Here is a 14,061-nt window from a genome sequence, read left to right on the forward strand (position 1 = left end):
ACTGGACGCTGACTCAAGGGCACCACCCCGGCCCCCGCTCTCTCCCCCACGCCATGAATTTACTTCCCTTCCAGGTGGGTCAGCCCCGTGGGCACGCAGACCTGCTGCTCAACCTGCCTTCATCATTTGCCCGTCTCGGCCCCGTCTCCTTTTGCTGTCACCTGTTTAGTATTTATCGCTCTCCCTTCTCACTGCTTCCCCTCCTCCTCTGAGCCAGGCTCCTGTCTCCTCCACGGCACCGTCAAGGTCACGGCTGCCCTCCAGGTTGCTGAGCTCTGTGTTCTTCAGGTTCTCATTGTTATTTGGCAGGTGGCGAACTTTTTTTTTTTAAACTTTCTGGAAAAGTTTTCTCTTGCTTTTCCTTCTCCTACCCTAGTAGCTGACACCCGTCCCTCTTGGTTCCCGCCCATCTCTTTGCGTTGGCAGCCGCAGACTCACTCTGGATTTCTTCCCTGCCTGTCTGCGCACACGCACCTACTCCTAATCCAGCCTCGGGGCTCCAGGGCTATCTACACGCCCATCTGGACTCTGCAATTTACATCCCAGCCAGGACGGTCCGTGAACTCGGAACTTGTGCGCATAATGATATTTCAGGTTTGACCTGTCCAGAACTGACTCCTGATCTCCCCTCCCCCAACCAGCGCCACCAGGGTCTTTTCCATCCCAGTGATGACAGCTCTTCCCTCCGGCTGCCAGGCATTTTTTTTTTTCATATGTTTTAATTGGTGCATTAGAGTCCAGCTACCATTCTTGACTCCTTTCTTTTTCTCATTCTCCACATCAAATTCACAAGTAAATTCTTTCCTTACAAAATAAATAAATAAATAAAATAAAATAAAAAAATAAAAAGAGCGGGGCTCACACTCATAATCCCAGCAGCTCAGGAGGCTGAGGCGGAAGGATTGCAAGTTCAAAACCAGCCTCAGCAACTTACCCTGTCTCAAAATTTAAAAAATAAAAAGGGCTGGGGGCATGGCTCAGGGGTTAAGCACCTCTGGGTTCAATCCCTGGTACAAAAAAACAAAATTGGGGTAAAATTTCAATATTCATGGTCACCTGTCAAGATGATGAGTCTTATTTTTGCCACATTCAGATATCAACTGTACTATTATCTACTTACCTATTGATTTAAAGACAGATATATTTGCCTGTTCTACTTAGGGAAGTCCCATTTTAAAAAAGAAACTCTATGTTACTCTCATAAATGGAAAAACGGACCCACTTATTGCAAACAGAACATAACTGTAAAATTGGAACAAAGGAAAGAAAGTCGTGCATTCAGTTACAGTTCCATTTTGTTAGCTGTATTAAGGGAGCCCCAGACCTGCTTGCTGCTGAACGGGGAGATCACAAAGTGTCACGGAGGTGCTGAGTACGTACCAGCGCCAGGCAGAGGCTGCTGGGTCCCTGACTGAACTGGAAGGACTCAGAGAGCATGGAGGAGGGACTGACCGTCCCCTCCCGTTTCAGTGTTATTCAGTACCACCTCTGGGTCCACTCGCGATCCCCCACCTTCCCCGGGGACATGTGGGATGTGTGGGGCCTTTTCAGAAGGCCTCCCATGGTCCAGGTTTCCTCCAGGAAGCCCTCTCCCTAGGTCAGGATCCCCTTAGTGAGGGCAGAGATGGTAAGAGTGCTCTGCCTTTGTCATCAGGAATTTAGTGACCATTCCCATGAGAAGTGACAGCTATGCCGCCTCCTCCTCCTCCTCCTCCTCCTCCTCCTCCTCCTCCTTTCTCTTCCTCCACCTCCTTCTTTTCCCTCCTCCTTCTCCTCCTCCATCTCTTGCTCCTCCTCCTCCTCCTCCTCCTCCTCCTCCTCCATCTCTTCCTCCTCCTCCTTCTTTCTCCTCCTCCTCCTCCTTTCTTCTACTGCTTCTGTGTCTAAACCCACTTGGAAAGTCGATTTCAGCTGCTTATCATATCTTCCCTTTCTTAGAAGGCCCTTCTGGGACCACACAAGCAATCCAACCCTCCTGGGGCAGCTGGTGTGACAAGTGACAACCACCCCAAGCAGCCTGTCGAGAGGCCGTGCTCAGGTGGGAGCTGCCCATCTCCGCTGCTGTTCCTCACAGCCTGGGACCATGTCTTGCTCCAAACAGGTCAGAGCAGCTTCCTCAGGTGTCCAGTGGATGTGAGAGAGGGGACAGCGTGACCTCAGCTCCCAGGTGCTGGCCTCTGCAAGTCCAGAGGCCTGCTGGGGAGGCAGGGAGGGGAAGACTGAGGCTCATTATGGGCACCATTTTTTTTGGTGGTGCTGGGGATCAAACCCAGGGCCCTGTGTTTGTAAGGCAAGCACTCTACCAACTGCGCTATCTCCCCAGCCCCATCATGGGCACCTTCTAGGAGGTTCACTAACTCAAATCCTGCTTGGAGTCCTGTTTTGCTAAAGCGATGCCAGTCAGAGCGGGGTCCGAATCCACTTTGAGGAGCACGTGGAGACTCCTCCCCACGCTCCCCAGAACATTACGTGCAGGCGGGGTCTTCAAGCCAATCTGCACCATCTTCAAGTCCAGAGCTGCTTATAAATAGTGACAATTTTTTAGCTTTCATCTGGGCTGGGCTGATTCCATTCTTGTTCGCCACTCCAGGAGGTGAATGCAATATCAGCATTTTTCAGATGAAGAAATGAAGGCTCAGAAAGGTCAAGACACGTGTTTAAGTTCACACAGCAAGTGACTGGCAAGGCTAGATTTGGTGTCTGGAGATTTGCTAACATTAGGGGAATAGGGCAGAACTCAGGGCTGGGACTAGGTCCCACGGTATCCAAGGCTGAGTTTCCAGGGTCGCTAAAATCAGAAAAATCCAGGATGCTGGGATGTTTCACTTTGAGGAGCCTGTCTCCCAATCTTTCTTTTATACCTTTTCCTCTAATATCTTTTCATCCCAGATGTATCAACTGTCATGTCAAAAATAACTGAAAAATAACTGTTAAGTGGAGGGAAAGGAGTTCTTTCCTGCCCTCCTCTGTTGGTTCTCATGACCCCCCTCATGTTCCAGAGCCGGGGCAGGGGGACACAGGGGGCTCACTGTGTGGCCCAGGCTGGTCTTGAACTCACAGTCCTCCTGCCTCAGCCTCCCCGGGGCTGGCCAGGCTCCGGACTCTGCTGCTGTTGTTTGCACTGGCATTCTTAGGTGAACGCAGAACCTCCTCCTGCCTTGGGGCTGCATTCAGAGAGCTCTGTTTCCAAACAGCATTGATTCTTCTGGGCACTGGAGAGAGCAGGTTCTGTTCTTCGCCTTCCTTCTGACTACGTCTTAATTACCTCTTCCGCTTAGATTGTGAGCAGCAAGTTCAGCCACCCTGCTAGTCTCCTAAGTGGCAAATTAAGACTAATTTAGCCAGGGTTTACGGATGAGCCAGCATTCCAACAGCAGAGAATGATCTGGTGTTTTTTGCTCCGATCCACTCTCCAAGGGTCATTTCGTCACGAACAGGTGGTGGCAGGTGTGACTGAGCCGGTCTGCTTCCCTTCTCCACCGGGCTACCTTCTCTCAGCTGTGACTATAGACAGCCACCCCTTTGCACGTGGTTTCTCTGACACCATCCTTTATTTTAGACTCTTCCTAATGGTTTCTGGATTCAATTTGGTTGGACTTAGTTCAAACTGATTTGATTCCCACTTATTGAGTCTCCACCAAGGGCTGGAACGAGGCAAGCCATCTTGCTATTCAGAGAGCCCTGCTAATTTTATTTTTCTTTTTCCAGGGAAGCAGTAAAGTAGTTGAGGTGGTCCGTGAAGTTGACTGTGTCCTGTGAATGGTTTCCTCTGGGCCTTGGGAGCATGGCGTCTGCTCAGCCCTCTCTGGGTTCCTTTATTTGCAGCTGGCTGGCTGATTCCTTAGGCTCTGAGAGCACATGCTGTGGGGAAGGAGTCTCTTCTTTGGCTAAGGCAGGCCTGGCTGCCCATCCATCTGACTTCCCTCCTCTGGAACACTCTTCCTCCCCCTGCCCCAATTCATAAAGGTCTCTGCACAAATGCTACCTGCTCAGGGAGGCCTTTTGTGCGCACCCCAAATAAACGAGGTGCTTCGCACCTCTCCCGTGCAACCCCTTACTCCATTAATCTCCACAGCACTTATTATTATTATGTGATACTCTGTGTGTTTCCTGAGAGGCACTGTGAGATGGCAGTGAGTTGGGGGACAAAGTCCTGGGGAAGAAGGAAGCCCTGCTGGAACATCACGGCAGGCTCTCCTGATGAGGTGCAGGCAGAGGAGGGCCAGAGGAGCCAGCCTGGCCATAAGCTGCTGGGGTCTAAAAGTTCCAGCGGCTTCTGTTGTATGGAGGTGTGGAGTTCAACTTGGAGAGGCTGAACCTGTCAGCAAAGCACCATGTGGCTGGAGTTGATCCTTGAGTCGCTGACTTTCTTCTGCAGCAGGAGACACCTAGGGCAGCCCTGGGCTCCAGGTAGCTGCTGCTTCCTTTCCAGGGACTTGGGTTACCTGATGTTGATGCGTGGCCCATGTTCAAGAGCTGTGAGTTTCCTGGAATGTGGGGTCTGGTCTTGGCATTGGCAGGTTAGATGGTCCTCACCAGCTTCTGAAAGGTCAGCCCTTTGAGGCCTGGACTCTTGGGATCCATCTGTACACCCTGATGTCTTTGCTTATTTCCCTGGGGATGGGGACTTTGTGTGGCTCCAACCCCAGCTCTCCACGTGTGCTGAGTGGATGGATGGATGGATGGATGGATGTGTGGGTGCTCCGGGAACCTCATCTCACCAATGTCTCACTTATCCTGGGTCATCTGCCCTCCTATCCTGACTTGCTCAAAGTCTTCCTTCCCCACTGAACCAGTCCTTCTTTGGGTTCATTTTGAATGGGCCCTTGTATATTGTGTTGAATCTTCCAAATCTGAATTGATTTACACAAGTTGCACATACATGTATGTACACACACACACACACACACACACACACACACACTCTTTTTCTCTTTCACACAGTCTTTGAGAGAAACTGTTTTGTTCACATGATATTTCCAGGATTTTAGGGGGCCCACTCTACAAATGCTGTTTTGAACAAGTAACTGAGCAGCCGCCTAGACAATGGCACAGTCCCGACTTTGCCTTTGTTATTGCTGATTGTCTCTGTATTTCACCAGGTCAGCCCCTGAAGTCAAGGGCTGGTTCCCAGGCATCTCAGTGCCTGTACTAAGGCATAGCTTTGCTTTGCTAGTGACAGCGATGTTAATGACATAGGCAGATGGCATTTCAGCAACATCCCCTAAGTGCCAGTATTAGGTTCACTTACCAAAGTTCATCTGCTTCTCAGGATCACCCTATGGGATGGTTTTGTTGGCGTCCTTACCCAGAGAAGGGAACTAGTTTGGAGAGAATGGACAGCCAGCCCAAGGTCTCTGGGCTCATAAATGGAAGACAGAGAATTGGAGCCAGGCCTTTCCTGGCACCAGACTCCACTCTTCCCTCCCCTGGTAAGCTGGTTTCCTCAGATGGGGGTGGGAAGGACTCTTATCAATGTCACAACAGAGCACACTTGAGTGCCTTGGCTGGGAACCCTTCCAACGGACCTGGTGACCGCTCTGTACCACTGTCCCTCCACTGTTCTAGACACCATCCAGGCTTGACAGCTCTGGGGTTCTCCCACCACCAAGCTCCCAACAGTCCACCAGGACAACCACCCCCCATGGAGCCGCTGCCTGACCTGGAGGCAGGTCCTTACCTGTCACATAGTTCTTCAGGTCCAGCTCGTTGCTGAGGGGGTTGTTGCTCTTGAACATGTAGAGGTTGAAGGGCGCCGGCTCCTTGCCCACATCTTTCCACATGGTGTAGTCCGGGGAGGTCCAGCGCCCTGCCAGCACATCATAATCCCGCTGAGTGAAGTGGACCAGCTTGGTCAGGGGGTCGTAGAGGCCCCCATGGAAGCCAATGACCATCTGGAAGTCTGGGTTGGAGTCATGGTAAATCTCGCCGTAGGCCGTGTACTGCAGCTGCTTGATCATGAGGCCGTTGATGCTGAACACGGCCAGGGGGGTCCCGGTGTTGTCCGAGGCCACGTAGTACTCCTCCCCGCTGCTGCTCTCCATGGCGAAGAGGTGGCCCTGCAGGTCGTAGTAGAGCGAGGTGATCTCCGAGTTGGAGTGGTTGTAGACGTGCGTGATGCGCGTTGGGTTGTGCAGGTCGGAGTAGAAGTACTGCAGGTGGTGGCCCAGGTTGGTCTTGTAGGACGCGCGCCGCCCCACGCCGTCGTAGCGGTACTGCACGCTCCAGCCGCTGGCCTTGTTGTAGGCGCGGGTCAGGAGGCCCTTGGAGTTGTACTCGAAGATGTCCGAGCCGCGCTGGCACAGGTAGCCGTCGTCGTCGATTTTGTACTGCACGTCGCCCAGCCTGGTGATCCGGTCACGCAGGTCGTAGCGCAGCGGCATGAGGCGCACGCTGTTGCCCGGGTTCAGCAGGTGCAGGTTCCCGTTGAGGTCGTAGCTGTAGCGCCAGGTGGGCCGGTCATTGACGGCCACGCTCTGCAGCTGCCCGTCGCCGTCGTAGTCGTAGGTGTACTTGGTGGTGTTGGCGTAGGGCCCCAGCTTCAGCTCCCGCTTGATGACCCGGCCCATGCTGTCGTACTGCACGGTCATCCAGTACATGAGCGAGCGGAACATCTCGTACTGCACTTCCTTGATGCGCCCGTGCGTGTCGAAGTGCTTGCTCAGGGTCATCACAGCCGTGGTGATGATCTGGTTGATGTCGTAGTAGATGACCCCGAACTTGCCAAAGTGCTCCACCTTGCCCGAAATCTCGTCGTAGCGGTACAGGTCCACCGGGAGCGGCGTCTCACTTATGACCGGCTTGATGCTGGCGATGCGGAAGCTGTTGTCGTGGTAGGTGTAGTCGAACCTGGCGTTGATCATGCCTTCCTCCGAGAACCGGTAGATCTGCTTGTCCACCAGGGGGCCGATCTTGCGGTACCTGATGGTGCAAGAGAAGCCCCCGCTTTGGAGGTTGACCATCTTCAGAACGCCGGTGGTCTCGTCGTACCCGAAGGTGACGGCGGTACTGTCGTAGACAATCTCCGACAACTTGGACAGTTTCCCATACCTGTAGAACACCTGGCGCCCCGTGCCCAGAAAGGATGTCTTCAGGATGCGGCCGTCATCGCTGTAGTCGAAGATGACCGAAGCGTTGCTTTCCGGGGGGTTGTAAATGTTGCGGATGTAGCCGATGGAGGTGTGGGTGGACATGCTGTGCCGGGCCACGCTGGGCATGGTGACCGCGTGGAGACGATCGGAGGAGTCATACTCAAAGATATACTGCCGCTGGCTCTGGAGCAGGAGGACCATGGACTGGAGGAAGAAAAGCAGAAGGGGACACGTGAGTTGGCTCTTCAGGACCAAGCCTGGCGGATGAGAGAATTGATTCCATCTCCCCAAATGTCAATCAAAAGCCACAAAAGATGGGAAGTGTAGAAATTGCATAGATTCATTCCATGGGGTGTACCCGTTCTGATGGGTCATGGGAGCTATTTGGTTACAAACCTGCATTTGTAACAAGTTCCCAGAGGATGCCAGAGCTTCTCCGGCATCCTGGGTATCAAGGGCTCGAAGGACTGAAGTGAGAGGCACAGAGTTTGTCCCCAGGTTCAGTAACAAAGAGGCTGGAGATTGTTCAGAACTGTGTCACTGGCCCAGCTGAAGAGAGCTGGGACATACGTGGTACATTTTTGCCACTCCTGATTACATCTAGGAGAAAGCACATCCTCTGTTTAAAAGCCATTGCAGAGATGAAATAACCCAGAATCGCTGATTCTACGGGAAAGGAATGGCCGTAGCTAGAGGCAATCAGGAGATTACCCGTTAACCCTCCCATACTTTATAGTCTAAGAGAACAGGGTTAGCCTGGGACCACGGGGACTCCAGCCCCTTTCTTGCAGAGGGGTAATAGGTTTTCCTGAAAGTGACTGATGTAATGAGGTGGAGAGAAAGGAAGGAATGGACGAGTGCTGAGGGGAGCCTGAGTGAGTGGCCCGGGCTGAGCAAGCCCCTGACTTAGCACTAGATGGCCAGGGTAGCCTTCAAAAGAGATGACATCTGCGCCAAAGGGACCTCTTTTTAGTCTTCATTTTTTTTTTTTTTTTTTTCTTTTTTCTTCAGTACTGTGGATTGAACCTCTGGTGCATGCTAGGCAAATGTGCTACTCCCCAACCCTTTTTATTTTATTTTGAGCCAGGGTGTTGCTCAATTTCTGAGGCTGGCCTCAAACTTGTGATCCTCCAGCCTCAGCCTCCTGAGTGGTGGGGCTTATGCTACCATGCCTGACTTTCAAAGGGAATTTCCTTTTACTGCTGTTCTGCCCTGACCTTTCCAGCAAGGAGCCCTGAATTTGGCATTTTCAGACACGGAATTATGTGGTGAGAATTCACTGGCTGTTCCAGTAGAGGGTGGTACTCTGCGGTTTTGAGTTTTAAGCCAAATTCCCTACCCTGATGGTTTAATTCAGGGCGAGGTCAAAAGGAATCTCTGCATTTCCAATTCATAAGTAATGATTAGCTGCCAGAGGGATGATTCCGTTTACTTCAACATCTTTTTTTTTGCTGGGGAGGGTGGGGATAAAATCAGACAATCCACCCTTTTGCTATTTCGGAGTGCCTAGCGCTTCCCTTTTTTCTTTTAATGGTAACAGCGCTGAGCCATGAATAACATTTTCCTTCAGAATTCGTCTCTCTCCCAGTGAAGGGGGCAGCATGAGGGGAACCCTCGGGAGGTCAAAGGAAAGATGTCAAAACGTCTGGGGGCAGACAGCGTGGGGGCCAGCCTGGGAAGGGCGGCGAGCCCCGTGGAGCCCCGGGCCGGGCAGCGCGCTGGCCCACCTTGTCCAGGTAGGAGTAGCTCCACACTTTGCCGTCCGCGAACATGCGGGACACGATGCGGCCTTGCTTGTCGATGTCGGTCCTCTCGCTCATGGCCCCGCGCTGCAGGCCAGCCAGGCGCCCGTTGAAGAAGTAGGAGACATTGACCGCCGCCAGCCCGCTGCTGGGCAGCCAGAGGAAGGGACGGCCCACCTGGTCGTAAATGATCCTCAGGGTGAACTTGCGGTGGTCGTCGTAGATCTTTTCTGTCCGAATGTTCCGGTCATAGTCGATGGACAGGAGGTTCCTTCCATGGACCTGGGAAGACACAATAGGCCTGGTTTGAAAGGCGCCACCCGGGCAGGCCAGGCCTCGGCGGCCGTGGCTGCGGGTGGGATCAGGGCTGGGCGGGCAGTGGAGGAAGAACTCAGGGGGCGCTGACCTCCAGCCTCCTTGAGCATCACGCACGCACAGAAGGGGCGGCCTCTGCGGGATGCGCAGGAATACCGAGGAGGGGGCGCAGGGCGGAGGCAGCTGATCCGGGCGTGGCCGCGTCAGCACAGGGGGACTGGACCGCGCCCCGCAGGAGGGGACCCCTCGGGTGCAAGGCGAGAGGGAGATCGGCAGGCACCAGCCACACCTGATGCCTGCACCCAGGGTTCCGCGGCCCTGCCTGCCTACTCACCCCGGGGCGAGACGGTTTCCCTCCCCGCACACCATCACCCTCTCTTGGCACACCACGGGCTGGGAAGCTGGTGACCTTTAAGATTTCGGATGTGAAGGTGCCTCCTCGAATGGGGAAGAGGGCTTAGAAATCCGTATTTTACAAAGATCCGGGGATACAAAGGCTCCTCCCCACGGAAACGCCTTTGTTTTAAATACCGAGTGGAAAATCTTGCCACTGTCAAGGCTGCTGAAGCTCAGCGGGGACCTGGGCAGGACCGGGGAATTCCAACAAAGGGAAGATCAGATTGACACAGGTTTGAAAGGAACGAGACACCTCCAGGTGTCATTTAATATTTATTTAGGAGTTGATCTGATCAGAGGAGAAGGGCTGTCCCAGAGGCAGAGCTGGGAGTCTAGACGAGTGAGGGGCGAAGGAGAGGGACTCTGGAGACGTGGTGACCCTGGGTGGACGGATGCAGGGAAAGGAGAGGAAGCCGACTCTGCCCAGACTCTTAGGACATAACTGACTGCACACCCAGACATCCCTGGGGTGGCTGCGGAGAGAGAAGATGTAAACAGGCAGCAGGAAGGAGCGAGATGTCTGCTTCCTCTCACCTTACCCTAACAATTCAGCTGCACTCACTGGTAACGTGATGCTGGTAATAATAAAGATCACAACTTCAGCATATGTGGAGGACTGAGATAGTTAGGCATTGTTCCAGGGACTGGCCTCCATTTGCTTGAGTCCATGCCCCCAAAGACCACTTGACACAGGAGGAAACAGAGAGGTTACATAACTTGCTCAAGGTTGCAGAGCGTTGAGGTGAAGCTCGCTCTAGGACTTAGGCCTTCAGAGTTCAACTGCTTAACTAGCTTTCCTGCTTCCTGAACTGCACTTCTCTGAGTGCCCTGAAATGTGTTAAGGGATGGCTTCATCATAAAGCATTCCCACCGCCCCTGAGGGTTCCACACTGCAGCTTGTGGGGAGATAGGAATAGATCTAACACCTCAGACATCTGTGTTTGGGGGAGTGCTTTGTACCTAGGTACAGAACTATATTTTCAGTTTCCTTTGAAGACTGGGTGTCTCACAAGATGTTAAGTGGTCATCATTGTTGGGTCTTTTGGGAAATATCATGAAATGAAGCTGAGAAGTAGGTGGCCTTTGCTCTTCCCTCTTCTTCCTATTCCTAGGTGGATTGCAGATGTGATTTTGAGGATGGTGACTCATGCAGAGAAAGAATCTCGGTCCCTGTTGACCTTAGTGTCCTCAGGGGTCATCCACACAGCCACAAATCCCTTACCTTGAGGCTTTTAGGTCATAAGAAACCATAAGCCTAAATCTCATTTAAGCCCCTGTTATTTCCAATCTCTGTTATTGACACTAAATGGACGCCAGTCCTTAATGCTTTGCTGGGTGCTGTGCTAGATACCTTAACGTTTCTCATTCTGTTTATCCTATTTATGTGGCGACTGCTATTACGTCGGAGCTCAGAGGGCTGGGCAAGCAGATCTGAACTCAGGATGACCTGATGCAGGGTTCCCAGATTTGAGGAACTGGGTCATCCTGAATCTTGGGGAGTCAATCAAAGAGACAAGGACAGGATATGTGAGACGACATTTAGTGAAGAGAATGCACCAAAGCATGGCAATGGCATAAAGGTGACGAGTCCTTGGAATTCTTTTTTTTTTTTTTTTTGTGGTGCTGGGGATCGAACTCAGGGCCTTGCGCTTTCGCGGTAAGCACTCTACCAGCTGAGCTATCTCCCCACCCCGAGTCCTTGGAATTGTAAGGAAACTCGGCCAGCCGCCTCACAAGCCGGTCATCCCAGAGGCTCAGGAGGCTGAGGCAGGAGGATCAGAAGTTTGAGGCCAGCCTTGGAAATTTAGCAAGGTGATGCCTCAAAATAAAAAATAAAGGGCTGGGATGTACCTCTGTGGTGGAGCCCCCTGGGTTCAATCCCTGGTACCAAGGTGAAGGGGAGGAAATTCATGGATATAAGTGGAAGATTTTTGTTGACCAACTGCAGCCATCAGAAAGAATAGTGAAAGAGTGAGAGGATAAGGAGATTTATTTTCAACAGATCCGAAAGTTAATGCTCAGGATTATTGGGGAATCTTGCTCTCAAATTAGAGTTGCCATCTTCAGAGCAAATCACAAGCTGGGTTGCTTCCTTGGGGCAACTGCAATGGATCCAAGATATATATACACACATTTTTTTTGCACCGCTGGGGATTGAACCCAGGGCCTTAGCTGCTTGCAAGGCAAGCACTCTACTAACTGAGCTATAGCTCCAGCCCCGGGGACAAGCTTCTTAAGCCCCTGTGTTTTAGGATTTCGGCTCAGGACCTTGCCAACACCTGTGGCAGAATGAATTCTGTGTCAACCAGGAGGGAAGGTTCTCTGCTCCTGGAGGAGATGCTGCCACCGCACCTACTATTTCCCACCCCCGTCCCCCCTTCCCTCTCCCTCCTTTTCCTTACTTTTTCCTTCTTTGCTTGTCCTTGCACACATCCCAGGGGCCCCGAGCATTTATTATGCGTGGAACGCTGCCTGCCTGCGGATCCAGCTGGGAGCCGCTCTCAGGGATGAGGGTGAGCAGCCGCAGCAGACGGGCATCCGGGCACTCCCACCGTGCCCTCGCTGCCAGCTCTGCCTGAGCGATCCTCACAACCCTCCACCCCAAACGCCCGCATGGCCCCAAGGCGCACGGGTGGCAGAGAGGTTCGTAGAAACAGTGAGCGGTAGAGCTGAGACCCCAGCCCAGAGCTAGCCGTCCTCACCCGCAAGCGGCAGCGCCGGGGAGCGGGGTGTTGGACCGGGTCCCCCTGGGGCTGGAGTTCTAAAGCACCTCGATGCTCTCTGAGCTCGCCCGCCCCACCCACTCAGGTCCTGAATAGCTCTGGGGGGAGGGGCTTGTGGGGCTTTAACAGCTCCCTGGGTAGTTCTGATGCATGCTCCTGGTTAAAATACACTCGTGCCACAAGAGCTAGATTGTGGAGCCAACCTAGATGCCCTTCGATAGATGAATGGATAAAGAATCTATGGCATATACACACAATGGAATATTACTGAGCCACAAAGAAGAATAAAATCATGGCATTGCTGGTAAATGGATGGAGCTGGAGAATATCATGCTAAGTGAAATAAGCCAAACTCAAAAAAACCAAAGGCCGAATGTTTCCTCTGATAAGTGGACGATGATACATTGTGGGGGAGAAGGGCTAAGGGAAGAATGGAGGAAGGATGGATTGTGTAGAGGGAATGGAGGAGTGGGGAGAGGGCAGAGGGGAAGGAAAGATAATGGAATGAGACAAACATCATTACCCTAGGTATATGTGCACAAACGGTGTGACTCTACATTGTGTACAACCAGATAAATGAAAAGTTGGACCCCATTTGTGTACAATGAATCAAAAAAAAATAAAGTAATAATTTTGCCAAAAAAATACACTCAGTGCATCTTAGGATGCCATCTTCAGTTACCTGGGAGAACCACAGGAAAATCACGGGAGTAACCACAACAAGATCATAGGGGTGTATGCGCTGTATGTTCTCTAATACGCCATCAAGAGAAAGACCATCATGTGGGTCACATAGACATAATCAGGACTATCGTCATAACAACACAGTGATGCAGGAGGGCCAGGATGACAGAGGCGTTAACTCCGTGCACACACACAAGACAGCCGCCACCTTCTGACGGCTTGCTTTCCTGCGGTTGCGGGAGCTGATGGGGCCTCTGACCCGGGCCAGTGCACCGAACCAGAGACAGAACCTCGGGTGCCCTTTGCTGCTGGTGATTTAGGGTGGGTCTTCACCCCCAGTGCACCTTGTTCCTGGGAACTGGGCTTCGGGACCCCCTGGTTGGAGTTCACTTTTGAAATGTGCAGTTTCTGCGAGAAGGCACCATCCTTCTAAGGACTGAACTGGAGCCCTCCAGCCGAGCGGGCCTTGAGGCAGGTGGTGTCACCTGCCAGAACTGAGGCTGCATCTGTCAGGCAGAGGGGCGGGGCAGCGGGCTGGGCGCTTCCTGGGTGCCGGCCCCCAGGTTAGAGCGCCGGAGCGCTAATTTGGCCACACTGTTCTCTTATTCCGAATTAAATTACCCATCTAGCAATATTTAAATTAACCTTGAGGCTTCCCGGAGAACATAAAAGTTATTTTGAATTATTTTCACTGCCAGGATCAGCACAATTCCCTGCTCAGCCGGCTCGGTAGGAATTCAGCGATAGAGAAACCAATTTTTAAATTAATACAATTTTGTGTTTGTAAGGAAGCCATTATTTTTAATTATCGGGCATTTTCCTCAGCCTGGCTTCCCCAGTTAATAAAACTCAGCTATTTAGCATGGTTTTTATTTTTGCAGAGGGCAGACTTTGGGAAGTAGTTTTCCCTGTGGAATTTCCCCGCAGAATGTTTTGATCTCACCAAGCACACGCCTGTCACAAGGCGGCTCATAAAAAACCTAGAGAAAAGGAAATGCTGTCGTCAAAATGGCCCTGCTGGGCCTATAACGGGTGACTCTAACTTAGCTCTAGGGGTAACGCCAGGGGCTGGTGATGTGAGAAACGTGAAGGAGGAAATTACATTGGGCT

General features: G+C 52.2%; 1 protein-coding gene across 19 annotated transcripts in view; it reads right to left on the reverse strand.

The window, feature by feature from the left end:
• The window catches only part of TENM2 (teneurin transmembrane protein 2), a 657,515-nt gene that overhangs the window by 4,839 nt on the left and 638,615 nt on the right, over nucleotides 1-14,061 (reverse strand). For all 19 annotated transcript variants that reach the window (XM_079145381.1, XM_079145388.1, XM_079145390.1 and 16 more), the window contains 2 exons: nucleotides 8,819-9,115; nucleotides 5,681-7,295 (listed from right to left, as the gene is read on the reverse strand). In XM_079145381.1, the coding sequence (XP_079001507.1) occupies nucleotides 5,681-7,295; nucleotides 8,819-9,115 (1,912 nt within the window). The remainder of the gene's footprint in view (nucleotides 1-5,680; nucleotides 7,296-8,818; nucleotides 9,116-14,061) is intronic.

The sequence above is a fragment of the Sciurus vulgaris genome (assembly GCF_902686455.1).
Source record: "Sciurus vulgaris genome assembly, chromosome: 6".
Taxonomy (NCBI): Eukaryota; Metazoa; Chordata; class Mammalia; order Rodentia; family Sciuridae; genus Sciurus; species Sciurus vulgaris.